Source organism: Pocillopora damicornis, chromosome 2 (assembly GCF_964200805.1).
Source record: "Pocillopora damicornis chromosome 2, jaPocDami1.2, whole genome shotgun sequence".
Classification (NCBI taxonomy): Eukaryota; Metazoa; Cnidaria; class Anthozoa; order Scleractinia; family Pocilloporidae; genus Pocillopora; species Pocillopora damicornis.
The window spans coordinates 29,412,311-29,440,206 of record NC_142671.1 but is presented as its reverse complement, the minus strand read 5'-3'; the positions used below and the strand labels follow the sequence as shown (position 1 = coordinate 29,440,206).

General features: G+C 36.1%; 2 protein-coding genes and 3 long non-coding RNA genes across 7 annotated transcripts; 1 reads left to right on the top strand and 4 right to left on the bottom strand.

Annotated features, from left to right (window-relative positions):
* The first annotated feature begins 1,719 nt into the window (after window positions 1-1,719).
* LOC149050736 (uncharacterized) lies at window positions 1,720-5,237 on the top strand. The gene is made up of 2 exons (XR_016184382.1): window positions 1,720-2,180; window positions 2,343-5,237. It is a non-coding gene; the product is annotated as an uncharacterized LOC149050736 (long non-coding RNA).
* On the bottom strand, window positions 4,138-9,755 carry LOC149050735 (uncharacterized). Of its 2 annotated transcripts, none has more exons than XM_089198287.1 (2): window positions 5,956-9,755; window positions 4,138-4,692 (listed from the first exon to the last, which is right to left on the bottom strand). In XM_089198287.1, exons 1-2 carry the CDS (start codon window positions 9,112-9,114, stop codon window positions 4,639-4,641), a joined length of 3,213 nt encoding a protein of 1,070 aa, XP_089054413.1. In that variant the 5' UTR covers window positions 9,115-9,755; the 3' UTR covers window positions 4,138-4,638. The 2 variants fall into 2 exon arrangements, 1 of the variants encoding a protein (XP_089054413.1); XR_016184379.1 differs by lacking the exon at window positions 5,956-9,755 and adding an exon at window positions 4,807-5,949 and having other exon boundaries at window positions 4,482-4,692.
* A 1,837-nt stretch (window positions 9,756-11,592) lies between these two features.
* LOC149050734 (uncharacterized) lies at window positions 11,593-12,524 on the bottom strand. Its single transcript, XM_089193155.1, has one exon. It carries the CDS (start codon window positions 12,522-12,524, stop codon window positions 11,601-11,603), a length of 924 nt encoding a protein of 307 aa, XP_089049281.1. The 3' UTR covers window positions 11,593-11,600.
* Window positions 12,525-12,591: 67 nt separating this feature from the next.
* Window positions 12,592-13,871, bottom strand: LOC149050733 (uncharacterized). The gene is made up of 2 exons (XR_016184381.1): window positions 13,070-13,871; window positions 12,592-12,971 (listed from the first exon to the last, which is right to left on the bottom strand). It is a non-coding gene; the product is annotated as an uncharacterized LOC149050733 (long non-coding RNA).
* Window positions 13,872-20,044: 6,173 nt separating this feature from the next.
* Window positions 20,045-24,567, bottom strand: LOC149050732 (uncharacterized). 2 transcript variants are annotated; one of them, XR_016183536.1, is made up of 5 exons: window positions 22,775-23,437; window positions 21,930-22,021; window positions 21,519-21,590; window positions 20,497-20,667; window positions 20,045-20,425 (listed from the first exon to the last, which is right to left on the bottom strand). It is a non-coding gene; the product is annotated as an uncharacterized LOC149050732 (long non-coding RNA). The 2 variants fall into 2 exon arrangements; XR_016183535.1 differs by lacking the exon at window positions 22,775-23,437 and adding an exon at window positions 24,327-24,567 and having other exon boundaries at window positions 20,046-20,425.
* Window positions 24,568-27,896: the final 3,329 nt, after the last annotated feature.

Here is a 27,896-nt window from a genome sequence, read left to right as displayed (position 1 = left end):
TGTTCAACGATGTTTTGGAAAAACTGGTCCCTGACTGCAAGAATCTTACTGATGGTGAAGTGGAAAAGATGTTGCTGTTAATGGAAAACGTTACGATTACGTATAACAATGACACATGTATTGTCCTAAATGCAGTCGCTGGAAAGTAAGTCCTAGGATAAACAAACTGTGTTGTTGTTGTTCCGTGCCGTTTACATTTCAAAGGACGTGAGGCAAATGTAATCTTATTTTTATTTTGGTTGTTGTCACGGTACTGCAGTCGTTTTGAACTATACATCACTTCAGCCAGAAGCTCAAATGTTTAATATTTTTCAAATTGTTAGCCTTAGCTTCAAATGGTGTTAAGGCCTTGAAGTTATTGGAGTCTTTTCCTTTGAAAGAGTTTGTCAGCATTCCTGAATAAATTAAGGCTCATTTTTACATGTTGGAGAGTGACAAGGGCAGATCTTAAAGGATTTCGCGCAACGTTAAATTAATTTTCGTTGAGTCAACTGATAAAAAGCGCACGAGACCGCGCGACGCTGGATGTTTACTTTTGGGTGGCTTTGTATTATTTTGGCGGGTCGTGCAAGCGTTTGTTTTATGTTTTGCCGCTTGATACTTGGCACCAGTCTTTGCGAGATATTATTTTTTGCTAAGCTAAGTTTCTGGCTCTGGGAATCATCGTTCATTGAATGATAACAATTTCCTTGCAATGCAAATATCCGTTTTGATCTCTCTCACGAAATGAAACGGTGAAAGAGAAATTAATTTATGCCAAATTTCTGTCAGTGCTTTAGTGGTATGGTCAAATGTAGGTTTAAGCCGCTCCAATATGTACTAAAGCGCAGTAAAAGAGAGTAAAATTGTTTTTTTTTATTGAGGACTCGAAGTTTGAAAATAAACATGTGGTGTCACGCAGTCTTAGATTTGTCAGTTCCATTTGTTTTGATACTTCCAGGAAGTCTCATGTTGTGAAGGATTGATCGTTTAAATTTTTTATATGGATTTTTCTGCTGTTGTAATCTATATTAGCTTACGGGAGATTCAAGTGCAGTGTTTGAGTTTGCATGGAGATTAGGAAGTGAAGCGAAATCAACAGATGTAAATTCAGTGATTAGAGTATTACTACTTTCCTCTTTAAGATAAGGCTTAATACTCATTTCTTGTTAATTTTTGTTGTACAGTGTTTAAACGAGATCATCTGAGCGTTTTAGGTTTTAGGTTTTTATGGTACAGTCAATAACTTAAAATCGGCTGCAGAAATGACAAGAAACAACGGCAAGCGAAGTTTAAAAAGTTAAAGTATTTAAAAGAGCTGGTCATATTGATTGATTTCAGTGTCAGTTTCTAGTCTGAATCTTTCCGACTGTTACATTATCCTTGGATTTCCCTGTTATGGTTTTGTTAATTTAGAGGCCAGTCAGATTTTACAATTCCTCCTTTACGAATAAGGAGTCTTGGTGTATGAAATTGTAAATGAAGTTACAATAAAAACAACAGTTCATTGTGAAGTCTCTGAGTTTTTCTGGTGTCACTTTACTTTTTGTACTGAATTTGTTAGGAAATCTGTGATAATAAATCATCTTTCCTTAACACATTGACACGTGCGTGTAACATGTGCCTATCCAAAAGTTAAAATTTTAGAGAAACCGGAAAAGTAAACACAATGCGCAGTAAAGTTTTATAAATCATATTTTCCCAAAAACAAGCTCAGGTGAAAGAAGACCATTTAAATAACTTGCTTTCAACGAAAAAAGCGATAGATGCATACTAAGTTTTTACTCTAAAATCAAGATAAAAGATAAAAATCAATGAACTTTTGCGCACGTGTGCAAACAAGTATGTAGATTGGATTTCAAAGTGAATATGCAAATTTATCAGTGTGTGGGGAGATCTCGTATTACATGGAATTTATAAACGAGAAGAAAGACGAAAGTGACCAGGGAACGTTTCGGGAAGAAAGCTTTATTCAAAACAGTTCTTGATTTTCTGTTAGAACGTACGAATTTCTTACGTGTGCGAAACCCACGAAGTAGAATTCATCATGCGTAGATCCATGTTTACTTGACTTCACGGCAAGAATATTGCGCAGCGTTATGTTGAAAATACTGAAAGTTCTACGTTTTGACACAAAATCTTCCATTAAACAATAATTTTTGGACATCTGCAAACACTTCTCATGTCATCCTTGTTTATTGGTGAGTTATCTTTTGTCGTTTCCGCGACTGTAAAGGTGTTTCTCTTCTTTTCTCAGAGGCGATAACCTACAGCTGTAAACACTTCTCATGTCATCCTTGTTTATTGGTGAGTTAACTTTTGTCGTTTCCGCGACTGTAAAGGTGTTTCTCTTCTTTTCTCAGAGGCGATAACCTACAGCTGTTTCGTGGATCTCATGCAGAGAATGAACAGTAACTTCCCATTACTCAATCATGATATTTACCGTGCCGTGGAATCTTCATGATGTCGCTAGGCCTCGGCCTCGTTTGAAGTCCGATAGTTTGGTTTTCACTTTGCGGCCCTAATTCGCATCACCTTTGAGAATTGCAGTATTGTCGACTCGAAAGCATATTTTGTCGCTTATAAGACCTTGATGTCCATTATTTTTCGAGCAGATTATTCTATAGTATTTTTTCTTTCCATTTGTGTTCCAGGAGGTCTAAAATGGTCGGAAAGAAACGGAAAATCCATTTTGAAAATATTGAAAGTCAGCCGCGCGTACGCCATTTTTTCAAATTTGATCATTTCTTGTGAACACATAAAATGACGCCTTTGTACTACCCCCTAAAGTTATCAAAATAACTGCGCAAAACACGGATTCTGATTGGTTTATAGATCCTCTAACAAAAGAGGAAGTTTGGAGGCAACATTCTGCTTAGTAGCGGAGATAGGGGGGAAAGGTTCGCTCGTGCAAGTCTCCCACGCGGCACGGGCGGTTCAGGTCTGAAAACAGTGGAGCAAATTTAAGCACTTGATGCTTAACGGCATGGGGTAATATTAACCCAAAGAGGCCTATTTTAAGGAAACTTGAAATCCTAGGGTTTGTCATCAGAATGCATTCGGAGGTTGAAAAATATTTTGGCTGATTACTTTGGTGTGTAACGTGACTGTGGCAGAGGTGAAGTAAGTAACTTTTCAGAGGTGGAGTCAGGTCACTCTATGTCACCAGATGGTGATGTCGACCTCCACACCTCTTGTAGGTTGTTTGCCCAAAAAAGACTTTTTAAGGGGGGGGGGGTCATGGGCACCGCAGAACCCTCTAGCTACACCCTTGCTTGTAGAGCACATAACCTGGGTGGGGTACTCCAAAGTAAAAAGGTTGGATATTTGAATTCAACTCTTAAATGAGACCAATCTGGCTGTAGCTTAAACTTTATTTGACTCAAAAGAAATATCACTTAAAGATGGGTTACAATGACAGCATTTCTCCTTATATTTTAATTTTTTGTGTGCAACCCCAAAAGGTACTGATGACTAAAATTAGAGGCACCCTAAGTGAGATTTGCACCCTTGATAAGTGAAAAAACATCCCCGATCTTTTCACGAGAGAGTCCCCTCCAACAGGGTGTGGAAAAGCAATGAGAAAGTGAGTTAAGAGTAGTGAATGTTTTTGATAATTTATTATTCAGGAACTTCCGATCAGCCAAGGACTTGTGGCTCCTTAGTGAAAATTTCAAACTGTTCTAAAGGACATCCAAATATTTCCTAAAAGATTAATGCACCTTTAGGAGCTTGTGAGATTTGCACTGTGAAGGAGGGTTGATTGTAAAATTACACAGTATAGATTATAATCAGCTGCAAGTGACTCACCCAGATTTGAGTGTAATCAAGGAAATGGTGCAGATAAATATGAGATGTATATTTCTACTTGGTTTTTTGAAAATATGTCTGCCAGTAAAACTGGTTATTTACCAATGGCAACTCAAGCCATTATGCATTAAATTAGTTTACAAGGAATTACTATATTTACTATGAAGGAGGGTCAAACTATGAAATCAGGTGAACTCAAGCTAACTGAAAGTATCAAATGTTCTCCTCAAATCTTTGATTATCCAGCAGTCTGGCAGTAAATTGATTGCATTTATGGTGGTTTTACATCAACTGGTTTGTTGTGGTAATTATGACTACGATAAGATAAAACTGGCACTTACCAGTATCAGTGCTTCATACAAAGCCTTAACAAGCCAGTTTATTTAACAAATAATTCTGAGGAAGGAAATCACAGGGTCCAAATAGTTGAAAGTGTGCAGTTTACAATTCAACTATTGTACAAAACGTTATTGTTACTAGTTGAAATAGTCATGATAGAAGTTCATGGTGCTAGTATGAATATAACCAATGAATGGATGGAAGCTGCTGAATACATTACTCGATGTTAAGTTCTCAAGACCACATCGTTGTTTTCAGTGAAGTAGACAGAAAAAGTTCCAACAAATATAATACATGTACTTCTTTCTTTATAATTTGTGTTATTAACTGCATGAACTCCAGTGATGCTGTGCTTGCATTTTTCACACTGTTCATTTATTTGTAGCTTCAGATACAGTAACTGGTGCTAAATCCAGAATGAATGTAGTCAGCTGCAGTGCTGTACATCTCTGTCAATTACCACGTGCAAGTAACTACATGACTGTATATCATTCCAATTCTTATAGTGTATTAGTAGTTTCCATAGTCCAGTTGCCAATGTATATGATATAAGCTCAGAATGATCTGCAATTTTACAAGAAGATATAACTAGTGTTAACAACAATTGTTTTAGTAAAGCTGTTGGCCCACCCACACCCCACCCTCTTATCAAACATTATAATCAAAGAAGTTACCCACCTCTGTATCAGGTTGATCACTCTGTTTTGGAGGGGGATGTCAGACTCGTACCAAGTGTGTTTTTCTTATATAAACTAAGCAATGTTTCTTTGTATCTTGTAGCTAGAAAATTGGACACTGTGCATACAGCAGCCCATGTATAATGAGATTTAAAGTCATTTTCTGATATAAAAATTTGGTTTAAAATTGAAGAAAATCTTATTTAATAAAGAGAATATTTAATTGTTCTCATACAGGTAGAAAAAATCAAAGATGTGATGAAAAACCAAAAACAAACAATGGTGGCTATTACTAAGATTGATCATTGTGAACAACAAACTCTAAAAAAAAAATAGGTCAAATGTATTTTTCAGGACATACTTTCAATAATGTTTCTCTTTTAAGTCACTTGTGAACAGTTAGTAAGGAAATAAAGATAGGCTTATGATCACTGTAGTATGACTCTAAGGTACCTGCAGATTGAATAAGCTGTGATACATTTGTATAAATGTGATCTATTTGTGTACGGTAGTCAGTAGTGTACTGCTCAATCAACTGTGTGTATCCTCTGTCTGTTATCAGATATTTTTTGAGAGCCTTTTGTTCTGCAGACCCCTCCATTAGATTAACATTGAAATCTCCCATCAGTATAGTGGGAATTGTGGGGACTGTTAACACTGAGTTATGCAGATGAGTAAGAGCATCAAGAAAATGTGAAATTGGTACCTTAGCTTTGGAGCGGTAGATACCAATAACATGAAAATTTGGAATTGGTTGGCTTAGAACCATAATGGTAATTTCAACATTATTAATGTTGAATCTGTATGGTAAGTGAGTGCAGTTCAAATCATTCTTAATGTACACAGCTGTTCCGTAACAAGTTCTGATACTGGAGTGAATGAAGTCATTTCTGTAAAGTGTAAATCCCCTGAGCTGATACACATCATCTCTATCTAACAAGCAAAGTTTTGTTTCAACAAAAATGTTGATATCAGCCTTTTGAATATTGTAATCACTTCGGACATCATCTATGTGGAGGTGGAGAGATCTGACATTTTGAAATAAGATTGTTTTTGTTTTGGGTGAATCTGCATTCTGTAATACTGCTAATGGCAGAAGACTTGCTTCTGTTCTAAGTCTCCTCATTTCATCTTTAACTTTCTCACTAACCTTGATTTTGTTTTCATTCAAATTGAGAACATGTAGTGCAGAACTGTTTCTTACTCGGCTTAAACCAACATAATGCATATGCTCCCTTGTGGATGCTGGAAAGTCAACAACTGCTTCATCTAATGAGTCACCTTGACAGCGATGAATAGTCTTAGCAGCAGCAGGTCTAAGTGGAAATTGCCGTCGAAGAATTTGCACTTGACTTTTTTTATTAATCCGGAATTGTCTTGTTACTTCTAAAACTGGTGTCCAGTTTTTATTTATGCTTCTCTTGTATAAATGTGCATATTCTCTACGCAGCTTTTTGCCTATTTCAGGATGTGGAAATGATACCCAAATAATACTTGGCCTGGTGGAATTTTCTACTCTGTAGTCTATGTTCTCTATCATACACTCTGCACCATTAGTGAGTCCATCAGTCACATCAATATTAGTTGTCAAGTCATATTTTGCCATAGTTGCCACAGACACAAGTGAATACAAACCCATTGTCTTTGTAGGATCCTCTGGGATTTTGTTTTTCATTTGTTGTTTCAGATCATCATTAATATCCCCAACTACAATGTCCACAGCCTTTATCTGAGCTTTATCAGTTTTAGAGATAGTATACAGGGCGTTGTTGTGAGCATCTACGGATGCATTTGTAGTAAATAAATGTGTCATGTTCATGGGGTAATTATCTTCATGAGGCCTGACTTTCAGAAGTCTCTGTTCTAAAATGGCTACATCATCTTCAGAATGTTTACCTTCTCTCAAGCGATTGAGTAGCTCAGCAAATTCTCTGTCATCCTTTTGTCTCATTATTTCCGTCAGTTCAAAGAGGGTGAAATTCTCTGTCCAAATGTTACTTGCTAAAGCACTGTAGCCTATCACAGAATTTTCAAAGATCCACTTATCAAAAACTGGTTTTAGCTGGAAAAGATCTCCAACAGTTATTAAACTAATTCCACCAAATAGCTCTTTTGTTCCCATTATTTGTTGCAGTCTTGCATTCAAAAAGTTAAACATGCCACTTCCTACCATAGATATCTCATCAATAAAAACTGTCTTAAGTTTCTTCAGTCGTGCTCTAATGGTATTTAGTCTGTTGCTGTCCAGTGTACAATACTCAAAACCTCTATTGGCAGGTATCTTAAAAGCAGAATGTAATGTATTGCCTTTAATGTTAAAAGCTGCTTTACCAGTAGGAGCTACTTTTACAACTTTAACATCATCTGGATTTTCCCCTGCAATGCTATTTAGATATCTTATTAATGCTTCATACAATGCATTGGTGACTGTACTTTTGCCAACTCCAGCACCTCCACTTAAGAACAATCTAAGAGGGTCATCCCTAGTTTTTACAGAATGTAACACATGATAAAAAAATTGTCTCTGTTTTTCATTCAAAGAGCGGACAAGTGCATAATAATTATTGTCTGACATCCGCTTTACGACAAGTTCCTCCTCATCATCACATCTAGGGAAGATTCCAATATCATCAAGTAAATCATACTGGTTATGCTCCTTGTTTTTTCCAGGATCAAAGCAACCAAATAATTCACTACACTTCTCTTTGACAGTACAGTCCTGCTTATTGATATGCTCTGCATTTGGAGCAACAGTGTCAAAGTTGTCATATTCAGCATTATTCATATCTTCCATTGCTTTATCTAGTATTTCTGAATGGTATTCATACTGAAGCCTATTGCTGAGAACTTTATCCTTAACCTGTTCAAATCGTTCTTGGTAAGTTTGACATTCTTTCATTAAGTCAGTGGTTTCATTTCGCCATGGTGTATAAAGCATAAGCTGTTCTCGAAAATGATTTTCTGGATCCTTATCTTTATTGTACCTAACAGATCGTATGATTTTAGGCTTCTTTCGTTTTACTAGTTTCATTCCTCCTTTAAGTTTGTATTCATGTGGCTCACATTGACATTCATTGACGTTAATATTGATAGGGTCATCATCAGTATTGTCATCAAAGCTTGTTTCTGGTAAGAAGTCATCAAGACCTGTGACTGATGACCCATTTTCACTCCGATTAGCATGTTCATCTTTAACACAGTTATACCATGCAACAAAGTTAGCTAAACACAACTTTTCTAGCTGTTTTGGTCTCCTTTGATAACGCTTAATTATGTTGTCAGATTCTATGTCAGGTGAACTGTCTGGCAATTCCTTAAGCTTATCCAGTTTCTTTAACAAAAATGTCCTGTCATCTGGAGGTGATGAACTAATAAACTGAAAAGCACGGGAAGATCTTCTCATGGGCATTTGTAAAACAAGATAAACAGCTTCTTGGGCACTGATTTCAACTGCATTTAGAAATTTGTTTCCAATGTGCCTCACTCTATTTGTAATATCTTTATTACCTGATTGGGCTTCTTCAGAAGCCTTCTCTAGAAGCCTGCTCATACCTCTCTGTCCTTTTGTAATGTAAGAAAGTATGTATGTAGCACATGCATAAGGATCTAGTACATATTGAATGTCCATGTTTGCTTGCCAGGCATTGAGTAAAACACTGTTATAATTGTTTATCCTTATTTCAGATGGTGCCCTTTTCAAACATAATGTTGCCCTCTTTAGGGTGTGTCTTATAGCTAAGATGTAACTTTCTTCAGTTAATTGTAAGTTGTTAAGAAAATCTTCGAATGTGATCGCTTCACCACATTTCATGTTGTCAAGGACTTCTTTTATTTTTTCAGCATTTTCTTTTATATTTTTCTGGTTTTTTTCATCATAGCAGGAATTCTCAAGAGGTGTTAAAATTATTGTCTTTGGCATTGGTGGCAATGGAAAATTAAACCTGCATATGTTATGCCCTGCCTTCTTACATGTTTTGGCATGCCTGTGCAATTGTAAGTTTACAAGATCTTCCATTTCACTTGAACTGTCTGGTTTATAGCAAGTGATATACTTGTCCACAAAGTTCACAATTTCCTCATCAGAACTTTTTTCATATTGTGGGGCTTCCTTTACCCAAAATAAACCATGAATATGTGGGCTTCCTCTTTGTTGAAATTCAACTCTGTAAAAATAATCAGCTATTTCTCCTATTGGCATTACATTGCTCTTTAAAACATCGTAAATAAATAACTGCACCATGTGGTCAAAGTTCCTTGCACAAGTGACAGGATCTTTTTGAATAAGATCTGATTTTTGTTCCCAAGTCATTTGTTTAGTTTCATCATCAGTGTACTCTTTTTTTCTCAACAATTCTACCTAAAGTTTTGAGAAGATGAGACCACCTTGTTTCAGCAGCTGAAAAAGAGCAAAACCATGTTGGGTTGCCTAGTTGACGGATCATAGCAAACAAGTCTTTTTTACATTTTTCATAATAAGGAGGTGACCCTCTAAGATTTTTTAAAACTCTGAAACCTTCATCAAGATGTATAAGCTTATTAAGATAATCCTCTGACTTCAATTCACCAGCAGTGTACTTTTTCCCTTTTGTCTTACATTTTCGGAGAGAAATACAAGCACTATCTTGAATTTGTTTGATTTGCAGTTTTTTTAACTTATAGAAAATGTTTGGTACAGACATTGCAACTCTTCTATCCTGGCATCTTAGCTCCCACTTGCAAATTGTACTGTATGATACAGGGACCTTTCTTTCATTGTTGGCAGGTCTCCGTTTTCCACAGAATATTGTGGGAAATGATAAATACTCAGAATCTTTGTCCATAAATATTCCTAATGGTCTATTCCCTTCTCCTGGAGCAAAAGAAATTATTCTGTCTACATTTTCTACTACATCTGGTTCCTGTAATAGTGTATCTGTAACTCCTGATGGGCGTTCATCAACTTCACACCAGTCAACACTACCTTCTTTCTCACAGCCTGGATTTTCATCATCTGCATTGGAAATGCTCTTTTGATAATCTTGTCTTTTATCCTCCAGAACAACTTTATCTGTTTGTGTATGTAACTCATTATTACTCGAAGTGTCAGAGTTTTCAACAAATTCACTCCAGTCTTCATGGGCACTAGACTGCAAACTTATGTTATCTAACCAAGCATTTTGTACTTCTATACCTTCTCTCTTGAATAAATCACTTGTGTCTACAAGATATTTTGCTGCATCTAATACTTTCTTAGGTCTAACATTCTGAAACTGGTAATGATGCTTATAGATCAGACGCCTTTTAAGTTTTATTGGAATGGTTTGTGATTCATTGATGGGCCTTGGCAGACAGTGAACAGTTAAATTTACATCACTTGGTACATTGACAATGTTTCCATGAATTGACAACTGGCCACCTCTTGGTAGCTCACGAATTTGCATAAATGGAATACGAGGTGATATAAGCCGTTCTTCTAATGGTGTTAAATTTAACAGGTCAGGTTTTTTAGGGAAACTCATTTTATTGGCTTTAGAGAGGCTGGGAAGCTTGCCTTTCGTGAGATTTGAGTCACAATTTCTGCAAATCCATTCAGTATTTTCTACACTTCTTACCCCAGTAACACAAGACTCAACAAGATCTTGTGAACATGCCTTGTACCTGTTAGCATTACACTTCACTACTGAAGACTTGTACCACAACTGGTCGCAACAGGTACATATGTATTCTGGGCCACATTTAATTTTTTCATGAAACAAATTCATTAAAGAAATAACACTGCTTTCATTCTTCCCTGTTTGTAACAACTGATCATTATTAGTTGATACATGTGATGACTTTTGGGCATTTTCAAATTGATTTTCATTGGCTGGTATAGCCATATTTGAATAATTTGATAGTTTGAATTTAGTAGTTCTCCTGACTTTAGCATTTCTGTTTACTTGTTCACTGTGTTCTGGGTTATCTGCTTTCTGTTTCCTAAAACTCTGTTTATCAACTTCTTTTCTGTGTTCTGGGTTATCTGCTTTCCGTTTCCTAAAACCCTGTTTATCAACTTTTTTTCTATGTTCTGGATTTTTTGCCTTCCGTTTCCTAAAACTCTGTTTATCAACTTCTTTTCTATGTTCTGGGTTATCTGCTTTCCGTTTCCTAAAACTCTGTTTATCAACTTCTTTTCTATGTTCTGGATTTTTTGCCTTCCGTTTCCTAAAACTCTGTTTATCAACTTCTTTTCTATGTTCTGGGTTATCTGCTTTCCGTTTCCTAAAACTCTGTTTATCAACTTCTTTTCTATGTTCTGGATTTTTTGCTTTCCGTTTCCTAAAACTCTCTGTATCAACTTCTTTTCTATGTTCTGGATCTTTTGCTTTCCGTTTCCTAAAACTCTCTGTATCAACTTCTTTTCTATGTTCTGGATTTTTTGCTTTCCGTTTCCTAAAACTCTGTTTATCAACTTCTTTTCTATGTTCTGGATTCTTTTCTTTACGTTTTCTGAACGACTTTCTGTCAATTTCTCTGACCTGTTCTGAATTCTCACCTTTTTGTCTTCTTGATGACTTTTTTGCAATTTCCTTTATGTGATCTGGGTTCTCTGCTTTCCGTTTCCTTTTAGACCTTTTGTCAATTTCTCTTACACGTTCTGGGTTGGTCATTTTCCTTTCTGTGACAGTTTGGTTCTTTTTCTCCCTAATTGTTTCAGTATTGTTGTACCTTTGCACAGAATGTTGATTCTCTCTTTTTCTAAAATCTGCATTAGCTCTTCTCTTTCTCATGTATTCTTTCATGTAACTTTGATCAGCTCTGCGCTTTTCATGTTTCTCAATTTTTTTTTTTTTCAACTATACTTTGATCACACGTTTTATTGTTCGGAACCCGACAGTTTCTCTTTTCTACTGTAGAAACATAGTGAGTTTCACTTATGTGTCCAATGTAAATGTCTGTGTATTCCCCTGTCACATTCACTGCTTGAACAACAGTAACAGGAGCAAAAGTTTCAATTGATTCGGCAATATGAATTGACAGATTTAGACAATTGGCCACTGCTTGAATTATAATTGCATCAGCCCATGTTCCCTGACATGACATAATGCTCAAATAGTCTTGCCAAGAATGATCAGTGTTACTCTCTATGAATTGTTCAGGGTTCTGCAGTAAATACTGGACCCCAAGGCTACGTATATGAGAATGGTTATTAGGATTGCCATAAAGCTGATGTGAAACAGCTCGAAAAAAGCAGTCACCACCTCCCCCAACATCAACTGCAGTTCTATTTAATTCAGACAACCTAGTTTCCAATAATGAAACTGAATTAGCCATTGAGGAACGATATGCTGCTAAATTACAAGTATTGGTTGCACTGCATTGATTTGATGGCCCTGGATTCTCTTCAACATCGCCACTCAGAGAGATGACTCTGTGAGATACACAGTAAGTTTCGAATGGAATGTGTTTTAATTTCTTTAACGTTCTGCCGTTAACACGCATGCAAAATAAGGGCAACTTTTTATGCTTTAATGTTCTCAGTCGCACAACAGATAGGTACACATTTTGGCTGAGAGAGAACTTTTTTGAGGGTAATACAAATTTAGATCTGACTGACCGTTCACTGAAATAACTACGATTACGCTCAGACAGCAAAAGTTTTAGTTTAGATGAACTCGGAATGCTTTTTTTAAGGTATGATTTAGCTGCATTTCGAAAAACTTTGGTTTTTCTGAAAAAAAAATTTTTTATCTTTGGCATGCTGGTCAGTTACCACTAAAGTGTTGCATTCACATGTCTGGTTGGCAGATCTGGAGATTTGTTCAAATTTGGCATTTACCTGCTCATATTTGGCTTTTATTTGCTCGTACTTGGCTTTGATTTGCTTGTACTTTGCTTTAATTTGTTTGTATTTGGCTTTCTCGCTTTCCATAGTTATGGCGTAACCCCAGCGAGCGGGGACATCGACGTACTGAAAACACGCCTGGTACTTGTCATCGCCTTCAGAGTAACCCTGGCTAGACGACGGTTTTACTGATTTTGCTGTCCCTGGATACACCGGGGACTGATTACAAACATCTTCACTCACGAAGGCGCCCACTGCGTAGTAGCCCTCCATAATTTATAAAATGGCGAACGCAAACATTCTACCCAACCTGTCAGGTGACTTTACGAGCACTTCCCGAGGACAGCCGAAGTACGGGCGATCTATTAATTCCAATTTTTTTTTAGAAAAAAATAAACCATGATCGAGGATATCCATGAAAAACCTTTTATCGTTTAACCTACAAACTGTAAGTGCTTACCTGAACAATAGCACGAAGGCTTTTCCTCACAACAATGAACGACTCCAGTCCAGAAGCATTCACTAAGCCATTCGTGGGCTCAAACTTTATGAATTACTTTCCAACATCGATACAGCTCCAGGAATAGCAAACACAGCCTTCACCAACTCACTTAACGAGCAGTTGGCCGCGATCGACACTTCAATATCGGATTCTCGGCGAGCAGCTCGACTCGATTATTTAGAGCCCGCGGTGGAAGTAACCGAAATGTCAGCGTTTTATATGCAACACTTTTTAATTCGTAAAGTATCCCCCTGCTGTCGGGCCATACCGTTGATAGTCTAGCGGTAATGCCGCCGTCTCACAATCTATTCCTTGTAGATGTAGGTGGATCAAATCCTTAGCTTGACAGTTATTTTTTCGTTTTGCTTAACTTCCTTTCTTTGTTTTCTTTGTTTTCTTTTTCGGACAATTATCATTTTCCTGCACATATACATTGAAAAATAGAAGCATTGACACCATAAATGAAATATACGCCGCGAAAGACAAAAGTGTATTCGGAGATTAGGCAAACTTTAATTCACGGATGAAAAACGTACAGTTTTAAACTCTTTTAAGATTATCATTGGCTTCTTTTTCACCCCACCACTATTCTTAGCAACAAAGGTCCCTATTTCGTTTGTTTGTTACTCGCCCAAAACTATCAAATGCACTCAAAAGCCTAAAATCGAAAAAAAGTTTACAGGAATCGACCAATCGAGCGAATGCCATTCTCCACATCGTACCTATAACTCGCTCTTGCGCATGCGCGCAATTCACGAGTTAAAAAGGGATGGGAAGTTACGGAACCTCACATCACTCTAATCCAGATTAGTTTAATTTATAAATCATGTCTACTTTACCACAACTAATTACTCACTCACTCACTCATGCCCTTTACGCCTAACAGGCATGTAGGGCAGCAACGTGTTCCCTCCACATCTGGCGATCCCTTGCCATGAACTTGATGCCCTCCCAGGTCTTCCCCATCTCCTTTATCTCTTTACTACAACTAATGATTCATCATATATTAAGTACATCTACTGTTGCCCATGCAAGTTTTCTGAAGGGTGAAGCATACCTCAGACTAGGAATATCAAGAATATTTTCCATGTTTGTTAAGTCAAAGTCTATGTCCTGTAAAGAATAAAACAAAAACAAAATTTACAATAAGCTGAATCATACACCCATTTTGATTGGATCTTACTTTCAATCTATCTGAGGACAGAGGCATAGATTACATCACTATGAACAACATTTTACTTCCTTATAACATAAAACAATTGGATTCCTTGTTACAGTCTTGAAACACTCAGACACACTCGGCTGCAACTTAAGAGCCACTTTTTTTTTCTTACCACAGTTTGACATCTGAGGTCTGTAACTGAACAGACCTACTGCAAAATGGAATGTATTTGTTAAATATCCAACCTGATTCAGTTTGTAATAAATTATGGTAACCTAAAAAACAACTTTTCTTATCAAAAATTTGTTTCAATTAATTTTCGACTTGCCAGTCTGTTAAGAAAGAAGACTAACACCTGGCCCACCCACAAGAGGAACAGCTGGAATGAGAGGGCACAGAATCACACACAGACTTCCATGAAACTGAATGGGATGAAAAAAAAAACCATAAGAAAACAGCAGGATAATAAATGAGAATTCCAGTTTCAAACAACTCATGCAGGTAAAAATGTTCTGTTTGTAATAAATACAATATACCTGAAGATCTTCAATGCCAACACAGATACCCTTGACAGATAACGCAAAGTCTCAGTCCCCAGCATAACTAAAAGCAATGACAATAAATAAAACAAAAATTAGAAAATTTTGAAAACAAAATTTCTATCTTTTCTAAATTCTGAGATCTAAATATAAATTTTCACTCTTTGTGCTATACATTTCATATCATTTTTGCACTGAGAATTTGGTAAAACCAGAAAATACAATGTTAAAAATAAGGCAATCTAAAATCATGGACAAAAATTTAATACAACAGAGCTAAATATAAACTAAGCATCTGTCTAAGCATATTCATGCATAGTATACTGTTTTTGAGTCCTTATTCATTTTTCAATGCTGTTTAATGACTGTTTTTTTTTTTCAGATAACATTAGCGTTAACGCAATGTACAATTTACAGTGAAAAATTAAACACAACAAAATTGATAAGGGAGGGGAGGGAGAAGAAAGTGGTTTCAAACCTCAGGCAATCACGTTTTAAAAAGTGAAGCCAGCATAATATTAAGCCTGTGAATGCACTTTCTCAAAACATTTTACTCACAATAATTATTTCTTGGCATTGACATCTGGTTTTCTAGTTTTGTGCAACTGAAAACCATGCATTGCCCAGTAACTTTGAGAGTTCACAGTTACTGTAGTTATAGTAATTCACATTTTAGTGACCCACCACAACACAATGTAACATGTACAGCTGTAGACACATATTACGCAGAAAAAAATACTATACAATAAATTGACACATTTGATGCCTGTGCTTGTGCAACTTTGTAAGAGGTTTTAGGAGGGCTTATAAATGGAGGGCTTATAAGTGGAGGGCTTATAAATGGAGGGCTTATAAGTGGAGGGCTTATAAATGGAGGGCTTATAAGTGGAGGGCTTATAAATGGAGGGCTTATAAGTGGAGGGCTTATAAATGGAGGGCTTATAAGTGGAGGGCTTATAAATGGAGGGCTTATAAGTGGAGGGCTTATAAATGGAGGGCTTATAAGTGGAGGGCTTATAAATGGAGGGCTTATAAATGGAGGGCTTATAAATGGAGGGCTTATAAATGGAGGGCTTATAAATGGAGGGCTTATAAATGGAGGGCTTATAAATGGAGGGCTTATAAATGGAGGGCTTATAAATGGAGGGCTTATAAACGGAAGGCTTACAAATGGAGGGCAATACAAACACAATGTATATCTAACATGGTTTAAATTAACCAGAACAGAAAAAGCACAAGCTATAGCAGCACTGATCAAAATATGTATTGCATTAATAAATCAAACTAATTTCAATATATTTAGAACAAAAAAAAAAAACTAACAACACAAACAAAACTAGAACATAACAAAAAGGAAGTTCAGACTTTGATTTCCTTGAAGTTTGTCTTTGCTTCTTTAATTAAAATAATAATGTCTAATTTACAACAGTGGCTTCCTGCTTATCACTAAAACAAGAAAAGCTAGAGAGGTGCTTATATCCAAGAGGGGGAGGGGAGCCTTACAATCAAATGTATTTTTTGTTCACAGGTAGACAGACCTATAACCAAGGGCCTAAGCTAATAAGGAGCAGTTTACAGCTAAAGAATTTTTGTTTTAACCTGCACGAAGCAGCTTCCTTAAAAAAGTTCAAAAATATCTTGCATGTTGTCCATTGCATCCAAAATTTTGCTGCTTTAGTCATCTCAGCAGTATTATGAATTCAGTCTACCATTTAAAGTATCAGCATTTACATGTAATTATCTCATGCAATGTAAATTGATTAATTTGGCCACTGCTTACCCTGTCATATAATTATCAACCTGGTTTTTAAAGCCAATTGGGCCAAGGGAAAATACAAACAAACTTAAGAAAAAATATAAAATGAAAACAGTTAAAGGAGAAAAAAAATAACAGGACTTAAATGTTGATTTAACATAAAAATCCTGATATGATTCTGGTTGGATGATGAAAGCAGGTTCTATCTGTAATGCTTGTGGCAACCAAAAATCTAATTCATAAGATTTCAAGTGGTGTTGCTCCAAGATGCAGTTAGCGAGGTGTTTGGGGCTATTTTACAAATCGAGAGAATGTAACAAACCAAAGTTGACTATTTACATGAATCTTTAATCTTGCAAGCAATCCACTAACCACAAATCACAATCAATCTCACAATCAGTCAATCGATCAATTGAACAATCGTAAACTGAAACAATAATGCAACAAAGTTCTATCAATCTAACAAAATGTTGCAAAATATATAAACAGAAATTGAGTGTAAAAAGCTGGGCCTTAACGCCGATAACGAGATTAAAATGATAATAAACCATACAAATAAACCAAATGAATACAAACTACATTAAAGTACAAAGAGTTACAAGAATTTGGTAGCTGGTAACAGCCTATCGTCCTTATCTAAATGGTGGCTGATGCATTGGAAACAATTCTGGCCTTTAAAATCTCAAATCAATTGAATATGTGTCATTATAACAAAATATCTGTTTGAATACTTTCGCCCAATGCTGGAAAACTAAATTAGAAAAAACAAATTTACAAAGGTACTCACACATCAGTCCCGCTTGTGCCAAAGGTTTAAAACAAAACTAAGATGAAACTTCACTAAGTTCACACTGAGCCCTGAAAAAACCTTAATTCAGCTCAACCAATTTTTAATGTCCTGATTCAGAGTTCATATGCATGAAAATATGTTAAGTAAATTAATGACTTTAAAAGAAAGATACTGAATGCTCTTCTTTTTTCCAGTTTAATCTCTTTCACATGAAATAAATCATGCCAATTCATAAGTTCTCTTGGAATGAAAATGCAAAGGTGACTATAATCTTCAAGCAAAGTGTTTCTGTTTGAAAGGCTGTTATTTGCTCTAAATAATTGCAAATTCTTCATTTTGAAAGAAGGTTTTACAAATTAAGGTTCATTTAGTGTTATCTCAAATTCATTTTCTACACCACACAGTTTATGAATAACAAACATTCTTACATATAAGTCTCTTTGTCCACAAGAAAATGTTCCAGAACAGAAACATGCTGTGGGATTTTCAACTGATTATGATGAAACTTGTTGAAAAAGATACTGAGGTGAGATATTCCAAAAGCCAGAGAAATTAACATTTCAGCCTTTAAATTTAAAATTTGAGGGGAGAAAGTTTAATGCCTGCAGAACACAACTAAAAATAACTTTGAAGAACACAATCAAAAATTTGAATAATGTAAAAGGGATTAACCTTCTATTAATTTTGAGCTCTTATTTTAATGCTTAACAACCTGTGATAAGCAATCATTGTTGCAATAAATCACCATGATAAAATATTAAACTCATTAAGAAAAAGAAAATCACTAAAAAATAGAAACAAGGGTTTGCCCTTCTTGACCATAAATATGTATACAATGCAGCTTAAAATGGCTGTGCAAGTCCTATAAATACATTTTGTATCAGCGTCAATCTATATTAATACTAGAGGACATTTCATATAATCGTTCTCGCCTTACTTCGTGACCGATATTGAAGAATGTAAAATCACTTGGACCACGCTATATTTCGAAAGAAGGATTTTGAATTTCTAAAATAATCGCCTAAATTTCGTGGTGTTCGTTGTGACTAACGAAAACGAAACGAAAAAACATCGAAGGGTTGGTGAAATTGCTAGGGTAGTTCATTTGAGTTGTTCAACGGGGTTTTGTCCATGGACTGAAGGACATTGTTCTGTCCATCACCCCATTCCTCGGTGATCGGTGCTTTCAAAATATGTTAAAAAATTGGTACGTAATGCTCCTTTGTAGTAAGATACATTTCATAGACATTGAATCGGTTGAAAGTTCTTCGAAGATCTCTCACCTGTCGAGGGGTTCCTGGTAAACATTAGAATTTCATCTTGGTAGAAAGACGTTACTTCACACATCCGATGTACAAAGTGAAGGTGAGACAAGTTTTTTAGAACAGGTCACCATCATACGTTATCAAACATAACACACCTGTCGAAATAAACCGACTATTCAGTGCGACATCGATTCTTTCAGTTCTAAATTCACGACAACTCATGCGCCATTTTGAATGTGGCTTTTAGGAACTGGGTCGAGAGCTACATGTGGTCGAGAGCTACATGTAGTCTAGACCAATCAGAGAGAAGACTCCGCGTTTAAAGAAATCTGTGTGCAACTTCGACGAATCCGGATTTTGATTTTGAAATCGCGAATTCGGATTTTGCGGTAACACACGTCTTTCAACGCTGGGAATTTCATCCTCAAAGTGGATCTCAATTAAGAAATCATTATAGTTGAGAGACTGAGACGAAGACCACTGTTTTTGTATTATAAGGTTTGAAGTAAGTGATTAAGCAATTAAAGGAAGATGAACCACCTTCGATCTGAATGTGCAGGTACACTAACAGTACTATCACTGAAACAGAATAGTGCCGCTACTTGGTATAGGGGCACTTATCGCAATGAGGGTGTTTCACACTCGACAGGGGTGATAATAAGAACAGCGGCGCTCATTAACAAAAACGAATTCGAGGGAGGCGCTTATTAGAGGGGGTGCTTACAGACATACATACATCTTTATTTAACAATGCAGGTTATGAAAATTGGCAAGAACGAAGTCCTGATGTGGACCTGCCTAACTACAGATAATTAAATATTGTCACATTAGGTAAGGATAAAAATATAAGTGAACGAGATATAAATTTCTTCTTAAATACAATAATGATTAGATAAATTTAGATGTGATCATTATAAATAATAAATAAATATCTAAAAATATAGGAAATCATCATTTTTCATTGAAACACAGAAGGAAACTCTGGCAAAATTTATGCTATTTAGTAGATGTTTCTTCGCATTCAGCTTAATCTTAAAAGATCTTAAAATTGCACAGTCTTTGACATGATGCAGAAGAAGTTTCCATGCCAACGCAGCCCTGTGTTTAAAAGAGGACCTGCCAATTTCAGATCTTGGTCTTGGCACTTCTATATTTAAAGAATTCCTTAAACTGTAATTGGGTTTTGCCTTAGAGAGGAGAATATTCAGTTCCTCTGTATTTGAACCATGATAGGATTGGTAGGTCACAACCAGCAGCCTCTTTACATAATATGGAGGGAGGTGCTTATTAGAGAGGGTGCTTATTAGGAAGGGTGCTTACTAGAGGGGGTACTTATTAGAGGGGGTGCTTATTAGAGGGGGTGATTATTAGAGGGGGTGATTATCAGAGGGGATGCTTATTAGAGAGGGTGCTTATTAGGAAGGGCGCTTACTAGAGGGGTACTTACTAGAGGGGGTGCTTATTAGAGGGGGTGATTATTAGAGGGGGTGATTATCAGAGGGGGTGATTATTGGAGGGGATGCTTATTAGAAAGGGGGTGCTTTAACCCTTTCACTCCCAAGATCTAATTAGTAATTCTCCTTACTATCTGCCATACAATTCTTATGATGTTAGTTCAGAGAATTTGGTATTGGATCAACTAATAATCCCATGATTGATATTCTCCTCTATTCTCATCACCTGCCTGCTTGATATTGTATTGACACTGTAAGGAGAAATTCTGTCTTGGTCACTTGTGGGAGTGAAAGGGTTAATGGCATGAGGGCATCAAATCAAATCATTATGGTGCTGATCAGTGGTACCTGTTTAAACAGTAAGAAAAGCTATTGATTTTAACAGTTGACTCAAAAGTTCATGCTTAAGTATTACTTACTTGTTTAGGTGTAGCATCCTTTGTAATAATTCTTTGAAACATTGTCATTTCATCAGTCATCCACTTTGTTCCTACATTTCTTAATGGCCATTTCTTGCTCTTCCTGTTTCTGCAACATGTCCTGAGCTGATTTATACATGTCCTAAAGGGAATCCAACTGTTTTTCATCTTCTGTGAAAGTATCATAAGGGTAATTCTGTCTGTTATGGTTCTTCAAGCTCACAGTGTTAATCAATCAACTTTCCAGAATAGTGAGTGATTCCAATGGTACTTATTTACTATGCTCTGTAACTTGTCTGTAGAACCTCAGTAATTTGTGAAATATTAAACAAAAAAAAACCAGTCACCACAGAGCTAGCTATGTTTACCAGTGATGCCCTTGGTTATCTAAAGTGAGAATCCTTATCCAAAACTTGCGATATTTTGGACAAGGGCATTAGCCAGTTAGCTTTTTACAAAGCAAAGGCTAGGAGTTAAACTAGGGGCAACCAAAAACAAATCCAGTGAACAACAGAGTAAAGAGTTGAACCCAGGACCGCAAGAGTACAAGACCAGCACCCTAACCTCTCCAACACAATGTCTCCAATAATGCTGGCAAAATTCATGTGAATGTCACATGTACAATAATATTCAACATATTTCAAGATACAAGGTGTAGTAAAATTAACGTCCAAGGAGAACAATAAAGATCATTGAAACTATTTAGCAACTGGGCTTGAACTGAGTCTAATTGAGCACTAGGATTAAAACACCTATCATTCAAAATGAGACCATCAATGTGTCAGAAAAGTCATGATACATGGATCATATTTTACTCTGTCTTTTCTCATTGCTGTGTTCTTCTCCTAGTTTTACATTTATTAAAAAAAAAAGAATGGTTTCCTCTTGTCATTCTCAACAGTGATTTTGCTTTACTTAATCACAGACAGATCATATTACCAAAATATTTAGCACAGATTACCCAATAATTTTTTTTATTTTTGCCCTCATGAAGTAGCTTCCTTAAAAAAGTTCCAACAAACCTGGCATGTTGTCCATTGCACCCAAACTTTTGCTGCTTAAGTCATCTCAGCATCATTATCACTTCAATTTGCCTTTAAAAAAATCAGCATTTAATTATTATAATTATTATAAATATATTATGCCATGAAAACAAATTCACCCAAATGACTAGAATAATTTGGCCACTGCTTACCCTGTAAAAACTATAAAAATCAGGTATATAATTATATAATATATAATTATATACCTGGTTTTTATAGCCAATTGGACCAAGGGAAAAAACAACCAAACTTAAGAAAAATGTTCATAAAATGAAAACAGTTAAGGGAGGAAAAAATAACAGGACTTAAATGTTGATTTAACATAAAAATCCTGATTTGATTCTGGTTGAATGATGAATGCAGATTTTATCATCTTTACACTTTCCTCACCTGTTGAAAATTTTCAAAAAGGTTTTCCTGCTCTGCATCAGTCATATTGACCAACATTCCTTCAACATTTTGAACAAAAACTTGTTGAAGGACTAAAAATTAAAAGGAGAGCAAGACATGAAAAAAGTGAGTTTCTGTCAAAGGAACCTTTACATACATGTATGTCAGTTTTAGATGAAGGAAGAAGCAGTGTTGTCTAGTCCTTGGCACAACTTCAAGCTCTTCACTCTCTTACTTAAAGGATTTGTTCTCAGCTGCTGTGAGTTCAACCACACTGTACCAAACTACAATTTGCACATTGTGAATAACATGCCTACTTGGAAATTAACTAACCCCCACTTTCTTGCCTTAATGAGACCATAAAAAACTCCATGCAGTTCAACCAATTGTTAATGTCTTGCTTCAGAGTTAAAATGCATGCAAATATTGAGGTAATTCCTCAGTTTATCACCACGCATCCTGTATTGTGTATTAAAATCATGTAATCGGGGGAATGAGGATGTGCACATTCCAAGAACATGGTATTGCTTTTCAATCCATGGACCAGGTAAAAAGGTACACTGGTCTTTAGATCTTGAATGAGCACAGTGACCTAATTATAATGTTTATTGTATAATTTTGGTGTACCATTTCTCTCCTTTAAATTAGGGATTTAAAAAATTCTTCAAAGGGGAAAAAAGATAAAGCTAAAAGCATGCACATAGCCCTTTATTTGAGGATGCAAATTAAGATGTTGAAAGAAACGACTCAAGGAACATTTCGAGTCTATGTCATTTAAATTTGCCTGATTTTCCCACAAATTATACATCAGATATTGTTCCATATCCTCCAAACTTTCTACCTACTGTATCAAGTTTTTTAAAGGGTTACTTTAAAAACCCTTGCTTCCACCTGCAGCAAAATGTCCCGTGAACCGATGAAATGACACACATGATTAGTGCAGGCATAACTTAATGGGGTATGTTTGGCCCATTAAACTTCTAAACAAACACAGTGACTCATCTTTTTAAAAATTAATGTACTTTTCAAAACAGACATTTACAAGGAACATTTAAGGAAAGTTTAAGGAAAATTGTGCAATAAATTTTTTTTCAGAGGAATTACCTTAACTAAATTAGTCTTTTTTAAAGAAAGATACTGAATGCTCTTCTTTTTTTCAGATTTGATTTGTTCACACAAAATAAACCATGCCAATTCATTAAAGTTATCTTGCAAAGAAAAGCAAAGGTGACTATAATCTTCAAGCAAAGTGCTTCAGTTATAGTTTAAAAGGCACTCAATAACAGAGACATTCTGTAACTTGTTCTAATTTATCGCAAATTTTTCATTTTAAAAGAAGTTTTACAAATTAAGGTTCATTTACTTTCTTTTCAAATTCATTTTCTACACCACACAGTTTATAAATAAAAAACATTCTTAAGTCTCTTTGTCTACGAGAAAGTGTTCCAGATGACAGAAACACGCTAAGGGACACTGTAACTGATTATGATGAAACTTGTTGCAAAAGATACTTTAATTTGGTGAGATATTCTAAAAGCCACAGAAATTACAATTTCTGCATTTAACTTTAAAATTCTAGGGGAGACCACTTGATGCCTGCAGAACACAACTGAAACTCAGGTTTCTCAATGTCTGTACCTTAGCTTAATTACAAATCTGATGAGACAAATTGGCCAACTTACTTTTAAATGCTATTGAGGTCAACTTTGAAGAACCCAATAAAAAATTTGAATTTTGTAAAAGGGATTAACCTTCTATTGTTTTATAGCTCTATGCTTAAGAGCTTATGATAAGCAACCTTTCTTGCAATAAATCACCATGATAGAATCTTAAATTCGTTTAGAATAAGAAAATCAGAAAAAATGAAAAGAAAAAAAGGTGTTGCTCTTCTAGACCATAAATGTGTTTACAATGAGGCTTAAAATGGGTGTGCAAGTCCTATAAATATAACCTCCTTCCAGACACAGCCATGCCAACTCACGTACATGGAAATACATTAATTTTTATATTTGCGTCAATCTATATACTAAAGGGAATTTAATATTATCGATTTCTCTCCTTACTTCATGTCCGATATTGAATGCAACATCATTTGGATCACGCTATATTTCGAAGAGAAGATTTTGAATGTTTAAAATACTCGCCTACATTTCGGGGAGTTTGTTGTGACGTACGAAAACATAACAAAAAACATCGAAGGATTAGTGCGTGTTATGGTAGTTCATTTGAGTTATCCAACGGGGTTAAGTCCATGGACTGAAGGTCATTGTTTTGCCATCACCCCATTCCTGAGTAATCAGTGCAACATTTGTTAGAAGTTGAATAAGTGTCGTTCCTATGATACGATACATTCCATAGACATTGAATCGGTTTGAAAGTTCTTTGAAGATCTCTCACCTGTCAAGTGGTTCCTGGTAAACATTAGAATTTCATCATGATAGAAAGACGTTACTTAACATATCCAATGTACAGTGTGAAGATGAGACGAGTTTTTAGCATAGGTCATCATCATCCGTCATCAAATGTAACTTAACTGTCGAAATAAACCGACTATTCAGTGCGACATCGGTGCTTTCAGTTCTACATTCACGCAGCTCGTCCGCCATTTTGAACGTGGCTGCTACGAAACTGGGTCGAGACCTAGTCTAGGCCAATCAGAAAGAAGACGCCGTGTTCAAAGAAATCTGAGTGCTTAACTGATACGAATCTGGATTTTGATTTTGAAATCGGGAATTCGGATTTTGCGGTAAAACATGAAATCCAAAAACGACTTTCATCGCTGAGAAATCCATCCTCAAAGTGGATCTCAATTAAGAAATCCAACTCCAGCTGCAGATCTCGTTAATTTCTATGTTTTGCGTTTTTCCGGGAAATCCAAAAAGGATCTCTTCTAGGAGATAACTTCCAATGACTTTAGCTGTTAATTTTGCCATCCACAACAACGACGCACGCAGTAAAAAGACCGGTAAGGAATTGGGTCGGGTACGTCGCCCCGTTGTGATTCAGAAGTGACTTAGCAGTCGTTGCGACGAGACTTCAGCGCTATCTTCGTTCTTGAATATCCAAATCTCGGCTCTTTAAAGATCGCCATCACAAAGTTTCGGTTTCATAGACAGCTTTAGGGACAAGGAATTTATCTTCTTTGAGAATTATGCAACAAGCGAAAACAGAGGATAATTACTGATAATAAAAGTAAGATTTTGATTGGAATCCTCATGGACAATTGGACTTTTTACAAAATTATTCTAATCTAGTCTCGCGTCTGTTTATTCATCTGTCAAATTTTAGAGCCACTCTGCAAAAATTTAGCGATAAATTTTCACAAATACACTGAATAGGAGAAGGAAGGGGACCTACCTGGAAATGAGTTTTAGATGAATTCCAAACATTATTATTTACAAGTGCACAATTTACGCAAATCCCACGCATTTCGATCGAGACGGGAAAACCAGCGAAATGATGCCCTGAATTTGTTGACTAGAACGATAATGCTAACACCGGAAGTCAAAAAGTGTCCTGTCCAGACTATCCGCGCGCTCTCCCGTTCTGAAATAACGTTCCCGTTCCCGTCCCCTTGCTAACTCACTCTCATGTTACGCAAGGAGTAAGAAACGCGATAGAATAACATTCAATTTTGAAGAGCAGAAAAGATGCCATAAGTGTAGCTTAACACTTTCCAAACACTTTTTAAAAGAGACACAAAGTTTTGGTGGATTAGATTAAATTATGAACCTGTTTAATTCTGACGGAATTAGAATGAAATAGGTTCCAGTAATCAAAACGATTACACAATGGTTTCAACCACAAAACAAATTTACAACAGAATTCAAAGCACCTGAGCAATTATACTAAAATAATTATTCGTCTCAGGGTCAGTGAATAGTGTCGAATTCATCCGGGGATTACTCATCAATATTCATTTCGCCTTTGGCGAACAATGAACAATGTAAAAACGAAAGAAATATTGTGACTTTCCCTTTGAGCATGGCTTACCTCTGAAATTTAAAAATTCTAGACAAAAAGTAACACTGCTTGATTGTGATGTTACAAAGCATAATTCGTCCGCGTATCAAGATTCTAATATGGCATACCTATGGGCCGTTCAATTTTTGAATTCCCTGAGCTTCGTGTCTTTGCAACGCTTGATGAGAGGAATTTGTTGAGACTGACTTTGTGTGTAGAATGTTGACCCTCCCTCCTAACTTTTCGCCGTAATTCCTCCGTGTTTGTCCGGTATCCAATCTAACCACGGAAGATAATCTTCACTAAATGACTCAACACAGTCAATAAGGTCGGCGGTTAAAAAGTCTACGACGCCGAAATGGGTAAAAAAGGGGAAATCAAATGATGCAACACAGGAGTCAAGTGAATTGTAAGTCGCCAGGTTTGAGTCTTTCCTAACCGGGGTTACCTCATCCTGCTGTATAGGATGCTGTTTAGCTGCCAAGTTTTGCTTGGGAAACAAAAAATTATTTTGTGGTATGTTCAGCTGTTCTAAAGGGCTCCTGTCTGCCAAGACTCCTGGTTTTTTTTCCCCAGGCGAGAGGAAGAGGTTTCGTGGTGTTGCTCCGTAAGTTTTGAACCATCGTTCGAGATCTTTTCCTGAAGGGAAGCTATTGTCTCTCTCGGAGAGTGACTTGCTCTTTTTTTCCACCATCAAAGTATTTTTTCCTTTCAATGTCGTCAGTGCTTTCCAAATTGCTGATTTTTTTGCTCTCTGGCCAATTTATTATTCGCTTCCCGTATGATATTATTGAACCATTCTCTTACAGCTTTCTTAGTTTTCTCTGAATCTCTGGTCATTACATACATATACTTTATTTATGCTCGAAATTCAGTGTAGCTGTAGAGCTAATATCTTCGAAAAATAAGCTAAAATAAAATGAAAATATGCTATCTTACAATTCCAATATTATTTATAAACTATATGCAACATTATGCATGCAGAGGGAAATATAACTTGTAGATCTGCTGTGGAAAAGCTTCATATGTAAAGATCTCCTGCTTGAATTATAGAAAATTTAATGTTTTGTAAGTGTTTGGGAGAGAGTTCAATATTTTGCTAGCTAAGTATGAAAAAGAGTGCAGACCGTATGTCGTTGTTTTTGGTTTGGGAAGGGACATGATATGATTTCCGCGCAAATTGTAGGATGAAGACCGTACGTTGAACATATCTTTTAAACTGGATAATTCGTAAAGATCAGAGTCTTAATTATATATCGTGATCGTGAAGTTCTGAAGGCGTCTAATGAATAGAGATTTTAAGTTAACTTTGCATAGTAAAATGTCATATGGAGAGCTGTAGTCCTGTAGTATAAACCTAAGAATGCACTTATTTAGATTATCTACTTTGTCGGCATTGCGCACACCACAGAAATGCCAAACAGAAGAACAGTAGTAAGAATGCGGCAAAATAAAGGCTTCATAAAGCTTCAATAGCGTCTCCTTATTAATAAGTTTCCGAAATCTAAGCACTACGTTAAATTGATTATTTATTTTCTTACAGATAACTGATACGTGATTATTAGAAGAAAGCCTATTATCTATTGTCATTCCAAATATATCTATCGAATTATTTACTGGGAAACAAAAATTGTGCTCAGTTTTTTCCCAGGATTAGAGCTTGGTGCTTTTTCTCGTTAAAAATCATGCCATTGTTTATATACCACTGATTTGCGACATTAAATTCTTGAAAAATGCACTTTTCCGGTGCAAGTGAGTCTAAGTTAGACGAATAAATCTGATGTTCGTCTTCGTATGCGTCATTGGACAGTTTGATTCCAGAAAGGCTCTCGTAGGTAACCATAGTGATTGGGTTCCCTTCTTTCCATCTTTTGCGGAAAATGTACTTTTTGCTTTCCTGCCACTAGTTGCTATCTCTTCTCTATCAACCGCGCTTTGTTGCCTCTTATCCTTGCTGGCTAATGAACCCTTGGTGAAGCGTTGATCGCGCATGAATATTCAACT

Excerpts from the sequence above, each read along its gene's own strand:
- LOC149050734 (XM_089193155.1), bottom strand. The coding sequence starts at position 12,524 with ATGCCAAAGATAAAAAATTTTTTTTTCAGAAAAACCAAAGTTTTTCGA.
- LOC149050735 (XM_089198287.1), bottom strand. The coding sequence starts at position 9,114 with ATGACTTGGGAACAAAAATCAGATCTTATTCAAAAAGATCCTGTCACT. Across the intron at positions 4,693-5,955 it reads TGAATGAAAACAAAATCAAG|ATCATTCTGAGCTTATATCA; the intron begins GTTAGTGAGAAA and ends GTAAAATTGCAG.